Source organism: Bombina bombina, chromosome 4 (assembly GCF_027579735.1).
Source record: "Bombina bombina isolate aBomBom1 chromosome 4, aBomBom1.pri, whole genome shotgun sequence".
Lineage (NCBI taxonomy): Eukaryota > Metazoa > Chordata > Amphibia > Anura > Bombinatoridae > Bombina > Bombina bombina.
Window position 1 is genome coordinate 1,107,370,794 of NC_069502.1, and position 13,664 is coordinate 1,107,384,457.

The following is a 13,664-nucleotide window of genomic DNA, read 5'->3' on the forward strand; positions in this document are numbered from 1 at the left end:
GGATTTTCAAAAAAGTACAACAAATAGTATCTGCCAGGTTACAAATTGCTCATAGACATACTAATATAGAAATGCATAAACAGAATATACCAAAATTAGTGAGTAATATAGAGAGTAACATGGCATAAGCTTGTGAGTCCTCCATTTTACAATAATAATAATAGACTCTCCACGAGTCCCGAGAGGTCACTTTTGAACCCAAGACAAACATAAGCATCAGCGAGGAGAGCTGTGAAAATATAAATAGAGCAATGATATAGGTGTGTGTTATATTGTTAAGAACTTTCACAGTTGACTAAATATCCGGCCACATGAGGGCCATCTGTAATGTATCAAACTGGCATATTTGGGTTAGTCAGATCAAAGATCCTATGGTGTCTAATTACACCAAGGGGTTATACGTAGAACAGCGGGTAAACACTGCTCATAGCTGAGCTATAGGGGGGGTAGAGAGGAGGATATTGAGAGCCAAGGGGAGTTGACGGTTTTAATAAGCAATCTTGAGGTTGCATTGTATCTCTTAGGCTATAATAGTGCAGAGGGTGAGAGGTGGGCTTAAATATAAAAAAGTACTACAAGTTATGAGAGAGGAGTGGCATAATTATACAACAGGGTCAGTGATGATAGGAGCTTCATACCTCTAGGAGGTTCAACCCCTAGAGATAGTGGAGTGTCGGTAGTGGGTTTTTGACATAAAAAGATACCTAGGTGTATTAGCCCCAAAAATATGTAAACCTCCATCAAACCAGAGAAGTCATAACACAAGCTGAGGAACTTAAATAAGGAATACCATTACGATCAGTACCAGCACACTCATGGTATCTCTTGTGAGATATATTATTGCCATCATTTAAGAAAATATGTCTTTGTATTTGCTTGTAGAGAGCATTGCGCTAAATATCTGGCGGGGCCATCCTCTTATATCAGACTTTGGCGTAATGTTATTTACCATAAAACTTGGTGAGAGGAGTAGGCAGAGCCAATGAGCATGTATGAAAATTACTACAAGTTCTCACTTCTCCTCGCCGGCTGAGGAATAGAGAAAATATTAATTACTATTAGGATGGAATAGATATCAAAGAGCATCATGCCTCTACACTAGTTTGACCCACCTTCATCTATAAAAGTAGGAGTGTAAAACATTCTAATAGTGGATTTAGCATCTATACAATATAATCTGGTTTCAGATACAGCATAAGCCAACATTATATGAACATTTAAGACGGTACATCAAAGTATCCTAACCACCCCGCTCCACATCAGAAACTACAGGATGCATGATCATGATATATCTATAAATGGTGATTTGCAAACATTGGCGATAAATAGCGCTATATCAATAGACACGAATATGTCATAGAAAGGAAAAAAAGTATGTGCCATGACCCCCAATAATAAGAGCAATTACAACAGTATGCAAAATTTAAACAAGATATCCGAACTTCATGAGCACAAGTATAGCTATGTGGTTAGGTAGGGTTTTCAATGAGTGCGTTTTCCCATTTGCACCTTATATGTAAAATCTCTGGAGGGGAAAAATGAGATTGGATAAGAAGCGCCATATGAGTTAAACCACTTACGGAGAGTCTTATCTGAGATATAATAAATATGATCACTATCTGGGGTTTGGAGAGTGCTACGTTCAGGAGCAAGATGCTACCCTGCAAGACTTAAATAACTTAATTCTATTGGGAATACCTTAATAGGGTGGGCCTGGGATTATGCGTAGTATATTAAAAATGAAAATTGCTAGTCTAGAGGAATGGCGTCTACTAACAAGTTGTCCTTTAAGTAAGGATATTATATAAAAGACCCATTAGAACTGTCTCCTAAAGGCTTATCTATGAAACATATGTGACACGTGTATACGCTACTGCTACAACTAATAGTGGATATCATACTCCATCCATACATGCAGTGGCGATGTATATTGGATTAATACAATACTATGTGGAGAGCATACACCAATGGTATAAGCAATAAGGAAGCATTTTTTTACAGAAAGGGTGGTGGATTCATGGAATGAACTTCCATTTGAGGTGGTAAACACAAAGACTGTAAAGGAATTAAAAAATGCCTGGGACATGCACAAGGCGATCCTAAGGAAAAAGTAACATGTAATATTGGTAGACTTGATGGGCCTTTTTGGTTCTTATCTACCGTCAAATTCTATGTTTCTAATAAGCTACCTTGGACTTGTATAAATTATCATCAATACCATATACCTGGTCACAAGTTGAGAGAGGGGTGTAACATGAACATATGGTATATATAAAGATAAGGATGTCAGGACTAAATTACACTGATATGATGCCACCTAAACTATAGATAGAGTTTTCATTGACTTGAAAATATAAGAACATAGTAACTGTTAAAAGAGTGAGCATAAATCACTAAGGATTCAGATCTAAGGATCTTCATATGGGAGAGTATGATATTTGAGCCTCTGAAATGACAAAGTTCACCCATCTACATACATTTACATACAGTATATCTACACACACATATATAAGTTTGACCTGAGGCTAACTAACAATGGCAAGGAACAGATAAACTATTAGACAAAGTTACATAGGAGCCTCAAGTAGGAGAGAGCAATGCAGGAGGAACTTAATACATATATTAACTAGATCGTCAATTGCGTCCATCTGGTAGAGAAAGACTTGTGACTGAAGTAGAGGCAAAGTTTTCTCAACAAAGTCCACATTATCTGGCAACATGAAGCCACTTTTTAATTTGCTGAGATCAGACCCGCGGCCATCATTAAATGCTGCATCAGTAGAAGGGGAAGATCATGAAGAGCTTAATAAAAATAGACTCACAGGGTATGTGAAGTGGCAATCTCAGCCCACACCTCTTCTATGTAGCTGCTCAAGACTGGGTATGTAGAGCAAGAGAGACTGGGTGAGTTGGTGCAAAAACCGCCACACCACCGGAGATGCCCGTTCACCGTGAGAGCCAGGGAATAGCAAGACCCAGCAGCCACGTGTCCCCCCTGTAAAATTACATTCACCATTGCTTCCACCAGTCTTTCTCAGCGCTACTAATGTCTGGACTTCCTTCCACTTAGCTTGGATTCGCTTATCGTCACCTACCAGGAGGTCGGCCTCACCATCCCGGTCAATGACTATAGAGGGCTCTGTGAGAAGACTATTTAACTGCGTGACCATATCAGATCCGTTTACACCATGTTTCCACGCAGGTAGAGTAGGTCTAAGAGACATTCTAGTATAACCCAGGTCATCTGAGGAAACCTGTGGCATCGGGCTCCTCAGGATCCTCTCCGACATTGCTGTGTAGATCCCCGCTGTGATCTTATCCTCAGGTCTCAGTGCTGTGTGATCAGCGAGTGGTGGGTCGCTCTGGCCCTGAGAGGTAACCCCAGAATTAGCGCAATAGCAGACAAGTAATGGGATCCGATGATAAGGCACTGAAAGGCGCTCGGGTTATGTCTCTAGCTGTGTTTTTTCTGGCTCCATGTTATCTGGGGTATCGCTAGTTGCTTCCGTCATTACTGCTGTTAGTGTGTCGGTAAGGTCTGTACACCAATTATCAAATTGACGGTTCAAATCTTGGAGTAAGACCTGCAGCGTCCCATGAGCCTCTACAGCAGTGATTTGCAACCTTTTCTTTGCCTTGGCACACTTTTTTACATAAAAAAATCCTGTGGCACACCACCATCCCAAAATGTTTACAAAATCACACATTGTAACCTAATACAGAATATATATATACAGTGTATGTGTATATATATATATATATATATATATATATATATACACTGTACTGTGCTGCCATGCCATGCCTCCTACAAACTATACATGACATATTGACATTCATTCACAAACAATCATAATGATTGTCTGAATGAATGTCAATGTCATGGTTGTAAATGATGCCTGATAAGCCTGTCACATACCTCCCAATATTTCAAAATTGAAAGAGGGACACCCCCGCATTGTTGTCAGTATGCCGCGGCGCACCTGAGGATCTCTCACGGCACACTGGTTGAAAAACACTGCTCTACAGAATAAACCATTGTTATGCGCTAGGTGGTAGATTGTTAAAGGTTAGCAGTTGTATTAGGCGTGCCGGGAGAGGGTGTCGAGGATATTGCGTGCTAAGGCCTCATCAGTCCGGTTCAGGATATAAACGCAGCAATAATCACAAAACTAGGTATTTTCGTGATCAGCCAGCTTTCATGTAGGTGGCTGAGCAATATTATATCACCTATGCTGATCTATTTCAGAGAGAGTTAAGATATTTGGAATCTCAGGCTGGAGATCATTAAATTTGTGTCCTCTCCCGGCGCTGGTTGGACACGCCCCCGGAAATTTGATATTTTGTTTAAATGTTATTTTTTCTTTTACCATTTGCATGATGTCACAGTCTGATCCTGTTTTAGAAGCTACTGTAGGAACCATGCTGCCTGAACACAGTTCTACCAAAGCTAAGTGTATCTGCTGTAAGCTAACTGAGATTATATCTCTGGCTATATTATGTAACAGTTCTCATGATAAGCTTTTGCATGCCGATAATATTTCTATTAGTACTAGTACAGTGTCTGTTGTTCCCTCAACATCTAATGTACATGATATCCCTGTGTATATGAAAAATTATATTGCTGATGCAATACAGAAGGCTATGTCTGCTATTCCACCTTCTAATAAACGTAAAAGGTCTTTTAAACTTTCTCATAAAGCTGATGAAATTTGTGATGGACAACATACTGAAATATCCTCCTCTGAAGAGGATCTCTCTGGTTCAGAATATCCTACTACATTGAAGTTGATAAATCTTCTTATATTTTTAAGATTGAATATATTCGGTCTTTGTTGAAAGAAGTATTAGTTACTTTGGGTATTGAGGAGTCGGATCCTCTTGATAACAAATCCAGTAAGCGTTTAAATTCTGTTTTTAAACCTCTGTGATTACGCCTGAGGTTTTTCCTGTTCCAGATGCTGTTTCTGATGTGATTGCTAAAGAATGTTCTAAGCCTGGTACTTCTTTTAATCCTCCTTCTAGGTTTAAGAAGTTATATCCTTTACCAGCCGATAATTTGGAATTTTGTGGATAAGTCCCTAAGGTTTATGGGGCTATTTCTACTCTTGCCAAGCATACTACTATTCCTATGTAAGATAGTAAGTACTTCTTTTAAGGATCCTTTAGATAGGAAGATTGAATCCTATCTAATGAAAGCTTATTTACATTCTGGCTATATTCTCAGGCCTGCCATTTCTATGGCTGATGTTGTGGCTGCATCAACTTTTTGGTTGGATAGCCTAGCAAATCAGGAAACAGATTTCTCTAGCATTGTTCGTTTGCTTCAACATGGTAATCATTTTATCTGTGATGCTATTTCTGATATCCTCAAGATTGATGGTAAATCTATGCCTTTAGCTATTCTTGCTAGAAGAGCTTGCTGGCTTAAATCATGGAATGCTGATATGGTATCTAAATCTAGATTACTATCTCTCTCTTTCCAGGGTAATAGTTTATTTGGTTCTCAGTTGGATTCTATTATTTCCACTATCACTGGGGGGGGGGGGGAGAGTTTTTTTGCCCCAAGATAAGAAGTCTAAGGGTAAATTTAAAGCTTCTAATCGGTTTCGTTCCTTTTCGTCAGAATAGAGAACAGAAACCACTCCATCCCCTAAGGACTCTTGTTCCAATTGGAAGCCATCTTCAAGTTGGAATAAATCCAAGCCTTATTAAAAGCTAAAGCCAGCTCCCAAGACTGCATGAAGGTGCGGCCCTCAATCCAGTTCAACTGTTGGGGGGTAGATTGAAATTATTTCAAAGCATTTGGGCAGATTCCGTTCAGAATCAGTGGATTTCAGAGCATTGTTTCTCAAGGGTATCGAATAGGTTTCAGAATAAGACAACCTGTGAGAAGATTCTTTCTCTCTCATGTTCCAACAAATCCTGTGAAAGCTCAGGCTTTTCTGAAGTGTGTTTCAGATCTGGAGCTTTCAGGGGTGATTATACCAGTTCCGCTTAAGGAACAGAGTCTGGGGTTTTATTCAAATCTATTCATTGTCCCAAAGAGAGAAAATTAATTCAGACCAGTTCTGGATCTGAAGTTTTTGAATCGTTTTGTAAGGGTCCCAACTTTCAAGATGGTGACTATAAGGACTATTCTGCCTTTTGTTCAGCAAGGTCATTACATGTCCACAATAGACTTACAGGACGCTTATCTTCACATTCTGATTCATACAGATCACTATCGGTTTCTGAGATTCTCTTTTCTAGACAAACATTACAAATTTGCCGCTCTTCCATTTGACCTAGCGACAGCTCCAAGAATCTTTTCGAAGGTTCTCGGTGCCCTTCTATTCAGAGAGCAGGGTATTGCAGTGTTTCCTTATTTAGACGATATGTTGGTACTACCTCAATCTTTTCATTTAGCAGAATCTCACACGAATCAACTAGTGTTGTTTCTTCAAAGTCATGGTTGGAGGATCAATTTACCAAAGAGTTTCTTGATTCCTCAGACAAGGGTCACCTTTTTAGGTTTCCAAATAGATTCAGTGTCCATGACAGACAAGAGATGAATGAAATTAGTTTCAGCCTGTCAAAACCTTCAGTCTCGATCATTTCTTTCAGTGGCTATGTGCATGGAAGTTTTAGGTCTCATGACTGCAGCATTGGACGCGATCCCCTTTGCTCGTTTTTATATGAGACCTCTGCAGCTTTGTATGCTGAATCAATGGTGCAGGGATTATACTCAAATATCACAATTGATATACCAACATTCAACTCTCTCTGTCCTGTTGGTTGGACCATCATCGGATTATTCAAGGAGCCACTTTTGTTCGTCCTTCCTGGACTGTATCTCAACAGATGCAAGTCTCACAGGTTGGGGAGCTGTCTGGGGGTCTCTAACAGCACAAGGGGTTTGGAAACCTCAAGAGGCGAGGTTACCAATCAATATTTTAGAACTCCGTGCTATCTTCAGAGCTCTTCAGGCTTGGCCTCTATTAAAGAGAGAAATTTTCATTCGTTTTCAGACAGATAATATAACAACTGTGGCATATGTCAATCATCAGGGAGGGACTCACCGTCCTTTAGCAATGAAAGAAGTATCAAGGATACTTTCTTGGGCAGAATCCAACTCTTGTCTAATTTCTGCGATTCATATCCCAGGTGTAGACAATTGGGAAGCGGATTATCTCAGCCGTCAGACTTTTCATCCGGGGGAGTGGTCTCTCCATCCAGATGTGTTTTTCAGATTGTAAAGATGTGGGGTCTGCCAGAAAAAGATCTGATGGCTTCCCATCTAAACATGAAACTCCCCAGATACCATTCCAGGTACAGGGATCCTCAGGCGGAGATGGTGGATGCATTAGCAGTTCCTTGGTCTTACCAACTTGCTTATATTTTTCCGCCTCTAGTTCTTCTTCCAAGGGTGATTTCCAAGATCATAATGGAACAATCGCATGTGTTTCTGAAAGCACCAGCATGGCCTCACAGGTTTTGGTATGCGGATCTCGTCCGGATGTGCAGTTGCCAACCTTGGTCACTTCCTTTAAGGCCAGACCTTCTGTCTCAAGGGCCGTTTTTCCATCAGGATCTCAAATCGCTGAAATTGAACGTTTAGTGTTTAGTCATAGAGGTTTCTCTGACTCAGTGATCAATACTATGTTGCAGGCTCATAAGTCTGTTTCTAGGAAGATTTATTATCGGGTTTGGAAAACCTATATTTTATGGTGTTCTTCTCGTAAATTCTCTTGGCATTCTTTTAGAATTTCCTTGAATTTTACCGTTTCTTCAGGATGGTTTGGATAAAGGTTTGTCTGCAAGTATTTTGAAGAGACAAATCTCTGCTCTTTCTGTTTTATTTCATAGAAAGATTGCTAATCTTCTGGATATTCACTGTTTCCATCTAAAGGGGAGGAGAGTCCACGGCTTCATTCATTACTGTTGGGAATTAAGAACCTGGCCACCAGGAGGAGGCAAAGACACCGCAGCCAAAGGCTTAAATACCCAGGAACTTCACCCTGTTGCTGGGAATCAGAGAATTCGTCAGAGTCCTCCATAGTATGCGCTGATATTAAGGACTAGATTAACTTAATAAATAGGCACCTTTATACCTCCAATGGCCGGGGCACTCACCACCTCTTATGACCCGGACTACAGAAACCGTTTTGTCTCCTGCGCCGCTGATCAACAGAGAAAGTAGATAGCCACACCCGGTCACATGGAATGCCCGGCAGGAACCGCCCCTGCCTAAGGAGAAAACACGCCAAAAAAGAGCTGCACCATACTCCAGTAAGTCACCTGAAAGTTCCACACATTGTCAGAGCCTTATCTCGCACATAACGCAGCAATGACACAATAAACAATATCATGTATAAACCCCCCCTGTTCAAAAGGAATATTAACCCTTGATTCTTTTAAAAGGTAAAAGGCGTCACACTGTGACCCTGTCTTCTGTGTTATCATTCTATAATAAAATTGAAACGATCTTACCAAAATCTATGCCGTGGAACAGGAACACAGCCCTTCAAGTGTGACAGGTTAGCAGCCTCGCTCCTGACATGGACTTGAGTGTAAAACGCAGGCAGCAAAACTCGTCAAAGCCGATTGTTTGTGGAGCTGTTAAAATGAGTTGGGATGGGTTCGCAGAAAGACTCTCCCTGCATCTCCGGACTCTAACTTTCACCCAGGCTCTCACTGAGAGGCTGACAGGACTACTTAAAACTCCAGTCCCATTCCGAAGAGTACTACCCTCCATAAGAGACTACTCCGATCTTCGGCCGTCGTCCTGTGACGAAAGGCAAAGAATGACTGGAGGATGAGGGATGTGGGGGAGGTATTTAAGCTTTTGGCTGGGGTGCCTTTGCCTCCTCCTGGTGGCCAGGTTCTTAATTCCCAACTGTAATGAATGAAGCCGTGGACTCTCCTCCCCTCAATGGAAATGAAATTATCAGGTAAGCATCATTTATGTTTTTGTTCAGTCTTTGGGCCGTATCAAGCCTGTTATTAAGTCTATTTCTCCTCCATGGAGTCTTAATTTGCTTTTGAAGATTTTGCAGGCTCCTCCTTTTGAGCCTATGCATTCTTTGGATATTAAATTACTTTCTTGGAAAGTATCGTTCCTTTTAGCTTTCTCTTCTGCTAGAAGAGTTTCTGAATTGTCTGCTCTCTTGTGAATCTTCTTTTCTGATTTTCCATCAGGATAAGGCTGTTTTGCAGACTTCCTTTAAATTTCTTCATAAGGTTGTGAATTCTAACAAGATTAGTAGGGAAATTGTTGTTCCTTCTTTGTGTCCGAATCCTAAGAATTAGCTTGAAAAATCGTTACACTCTTTGGATGAAGGTAAGGGCTTTGAAATACTATGTTGAGGCTACTAAGGATTTCAGGAAGACTTCTAGTCTATTTGTTGTCTTTTCTGGTTCTAGGAAAGGTCAGAAAGCCTCTGCCATTTCTTTGGCATCAAACATTTGATTCACAAGGCTTATTTGGAGGCGGGACATTCTCCGCCTCAGAGAATTACAGCTCATTCTACTAGATCAGTTGCCACTTCGTGGGCTTTTAAGAATGAAGCTTCGGTTGTTCAGATTTGCAAAGCAGTAACTTGGTCTTCTTTGCATACATTTACTAAATTTTACCATTTCGATGTATTTGCTTTATGTAAGAACTTAACTGATAAATTCATTTCTTTCATAATGGCAAGAGTCCATGAGGCCCACCCTGTTTTGGTGGTAATATTATTTGTATAAAAGCACAACATTATTTTCCAGTTCCTCTTTTTTTGTTTGCCTTTTTACTCCTTTTTACACTCACTACTTGTCTATATGTTAAACTGAAGTATGTGTGTGGTTGGAGGTGTATTTATAGGCATTTTGAGGTTTGGGAAACTTTGCCCCCTCCTGGTAGGAATGTATATCCCATACGTCACTAGCTCATGGACTCTTGCCATTATGAAAGAAATTAATTTATCAGGCAAGTTCTTACATAAATTATGTTTTGCAACATGTTACATAATTCTGCATATGGATTGCCTTTTGTTTTAAAAATTACCTGAAAATAGCTAATTAAAGCTGTCCGCTGCTTCAACCTAGTGTGGAAGCGCATTACATGAAGTTAAATGGCACGGTTGGGCTTGTTGCGATTAGGCATTGAGCCTGTGACGTGCTAGTTAAAAAGAAGAGGATGGCTCTGCATACGAGATAAGTTTACTTTTAGCTGCCAAATTATGTATTTTCAGGTAATTTTTCAAGCAAAAGGATTTCCTTATGTTAAATAATTCTGAAAGGTGATTGGTGGCTGCAAATATATGCCTTTTGACATTGGCTTTCAGCTAACTCCCGGTGGTGCATTACTGCCCCTTCAACAAAGAATACCAAGAGAATTAAGTAAATTAGATAATAAAAGTAAATTGGAAAGTTTAAAATTGTACACTCTATGTGAATAATGAAAGATGTTGGGTTTCATGTCTTGTGGCCTCCCACAAAAAAACAAAAAAAAAAAACCCCGCTCATCAGTATTCAAATGTACAATAAATACATAATGACAAAAACAACATAACAAACTGATATTGGAGAAGCCAAGTGCCCAGTTCCTGCGAAAACATGTGTCACATAAGCATCAATACTTAAAAGTTGCTCCAGCTGTAAGCAAATATTTTTAACACTTTGTTTATACCTAAATAGTTTTCTATTAAATATGATAGATAGAAACATATTTTTTTGATTTTTATGGCATTTGTATCCAGAAAACTTGACTTTAGTGTTTTCAGAAAGAGTATATTGGTATAAGAAAAGTATATATCGGTATAAGAAAATCGAACACAACTATTATACATCAGATTTTTTTAAACTATAGCAAAAGGCTGGCGTTAACAAGAGCTATTAGGCAGGGATCATCAACCTTGGACCCCCAGATGTTTTGGACCTACATTTCTCATGATGCTGAGACACAATGCTGTCTGAGCATCATGGGAAATGTAGTTCCAAAACATCTGGGGGGGGCCCCCAAGGTTGTTGACCCCTACTATAAGGTACACTCTATGTATACACAAACTTAAAGGGACATTAAACCAAATTTTTTCTTTCATGATTTAGAAAGAGAATGCAATTTTAAACAACTTTCTAATTTACTTCTATTATCTATGTTGCTTCATTCTCTTGATATCCTTTGCTAAAAAGCATACCTGGATAGGCTGCTTAGTTGCTGATTGGTAGCTGCACATAGATGTCTCGTGTGATTGGCTCATCCATGTGCATTGCTATTTCTTCAGCAAATGATAATTAAAGAATGAAGCAAACTAGATAATATAAATAAATTGGAATGCTGTTTAAAATTGTATTCTCTACCTGAATCATGAAATAAAAATGTTGGGTTTAGTTTCCCTTTAAAGCTTCACAATCCCACTGACTGGATGTGTCAAATTTCTATTCCCCTGATCTCTAAAGGGAAATGACTAGTAGTTTCTCTGTCATGATGGACTGGCACTTTTTTGTTAACGGTCACTCCTGCTAGTGCATAGGCTGAATACAAACAAGGTAGGGAACAGCAACCAACAAGGGGCATGGAGTAAAGGGTCCGCCAACCCCTCAGTGCAGATAAATGAAGAAAAGTTCACTCCAGCCTAACAAGTGCAGTAAAACAGACCTTTATTGCTTCATGGTCCCAAGTTCAAAAAACAACAAACAACGTTTCAGACCTCTCACAGGTCCTTAGTCATGTCTTGCTGAGGCTGTGTGAAACTTGCCTAGCCACATTGAAGCACAGCTATTTCCTTTGGTGACTGAAAATATGAATGAGTAAAACAAAATTTCCATATTTAAATTTGAACGCAATCATTTATTATATGTTTTGTTTTTTTGTAGATACTTTGACGCAGTTCAAGCAAAAGAACAGCTGAGGCAGCAACGCTTAAGGGTACACACTAGCTATGATATGGAAAATGGTGAATTCCTTTGCCCTCTTTGTGAATGTTTAAGCAACACTGTAATTCCTATGCTTCCACCACCCAGGAGTTTATACCACAGGTCAGTTCAATTGATTTTAATATTGTATAGTTAAAATATAATCAATGTTGTTTGTAATAAGAACCTTTAACCTTTAATCCCTTAATGACCGACGACGTACACCGTACGTCCTTAAAAAAAAAAAAAGTTAATGCCTGAGGACGTACATCATACGTCGTCAGTCTTGGAAAGCAGTGGAAGCGATCCTGATCACTTCCAGCTGCTTTCCGGTTATTGCAGTGATGCCTCGATATCGAGGCATCCTGCAATAACCTTTCTTACCCCTCCGGTGCAGAGAGAGACACTCTGGCCGGTATTGTTGGTGGGTGGGAGCCGGTCTGGGAGGCGGGTGGGCGGCCATCGATGGTTCCTATCAGTAAGAGGGGAAGCGGAGGCGCGCATGGACACGTGCGTGCACGGGGAGCGGCGGGCGGGCGCGTGCACAGGGAGGGAGCGGGTGGGAACCTCTACACTACAGAAAAATGTTAATAAGTGGGAGAAAGGGGGGGAGGGAATGAATAAAAAACTGATCTAAGGGATCTGGGAGGGGGTGGAGGGTTGGTCTTTGTGGGGGGAAGCTACACTACAGAATTTTTTTTTTTTTTTAATTGTGTTTTATTCTAAACTTGGGTACTGGCAAACAGCTGCCAGTACCCAAGATGGCTCCCAATAAGGCAGAGGGGGAGGGTTAGAGAGCTGTTTGGGGGGGGGGGGGATCAGGGAGGTTGGGGGCCAAGGGGGGATCCTACACATCAGCATATGTAAATATGATTATTATTATTTTTTAGAAAATATATATATATATATATATGCCTTTTATTTGAGTACTGGCAGACTTTCTGCCAGTACTTACGATGGCGGGGACAATTGTGGGGTGGGGGAGGGAAGAGAGCTGTTTGGGAGGGATCAAGGGGTGTGATGTGTGGGGTGGGGGAGGCTGATCTCTACACTAAAGCAATTTAAAAAAAATTACCTTGCAAGCTCCCTACAAGCTACCTAATTAACCCCATCACTGCTAGCCATAATACACGTGTGATGCAAAGCGGCATTTAGCGGCCTTCTAATTACCAAAAAGCAACGCCAAAGCCATATATATCTATTTCTGAACAAAGGAGATCCCAGAGAAGCATTTGCAACCATTTGTGCCATAATTGCACAAGCTGTTTGTAAATAATTTCAGTGAGAAACCTAAAGTTTGTGAAAAAGGGAACAATTGTTTTTATTTGATCGCATTTGGCGGTGAAATGGTGGCATGAAATATACCAAAATGGGCCTAGATCAATACTTTGGGTTGTCTACTACATTACACTAAAGCTAAAATTAACCCTACAAGCTCCCTAATTAACCCCTGCCCTGCTGGGCATATTACACGTGTAGTGCGCAGCGGCATTTAGCGGCCTTCTAATTACCAAAAAGCAATGCCAAAGCCATATATGTCTGCTATTTCTGAACAAAGGGGATCCCAGAGAAGCATTTACAACCATTTGTGCCATAATTGCACAAGTTGTTTGTAAATAATTTCAGTGAGAAACCTAAAGTTTGTGAAAAAAATTGGAAATAGCAAAGTGCTACTTGTATTTATTGCCCTATAACTTACAAAAAAAACAAAGAACATGTAAACATTGGGTATTTCTAAACTCAGGACAAAATTTAGAAACTATTTAGTATGGGTGTTTTTTGGTGGT

The 13,664-nt window shown here is 40.1% G+C and overlaps 1 protein-coding gene across 1 annotated transcript in view; it reads left to right on the forward strand.

The window, feature by feature from the left end:
* UBR2 (ubiquitin protein ligase E3 component n-recognin 2) overlaps positions 1 to 13,664 on the forward strand; it is a 689,885-nt gene that overhangs the window by 512,938 nt on the left and 163,283 nt on the right. Inside the window, 1 exon segment of the mRNA XM_053712365.1 lies at positions 11,839 to 12,000. Within this exon segment, the coding sequence (XP_053568340.1) occupies positions 11,839 to 12,000 (162 nt within the window).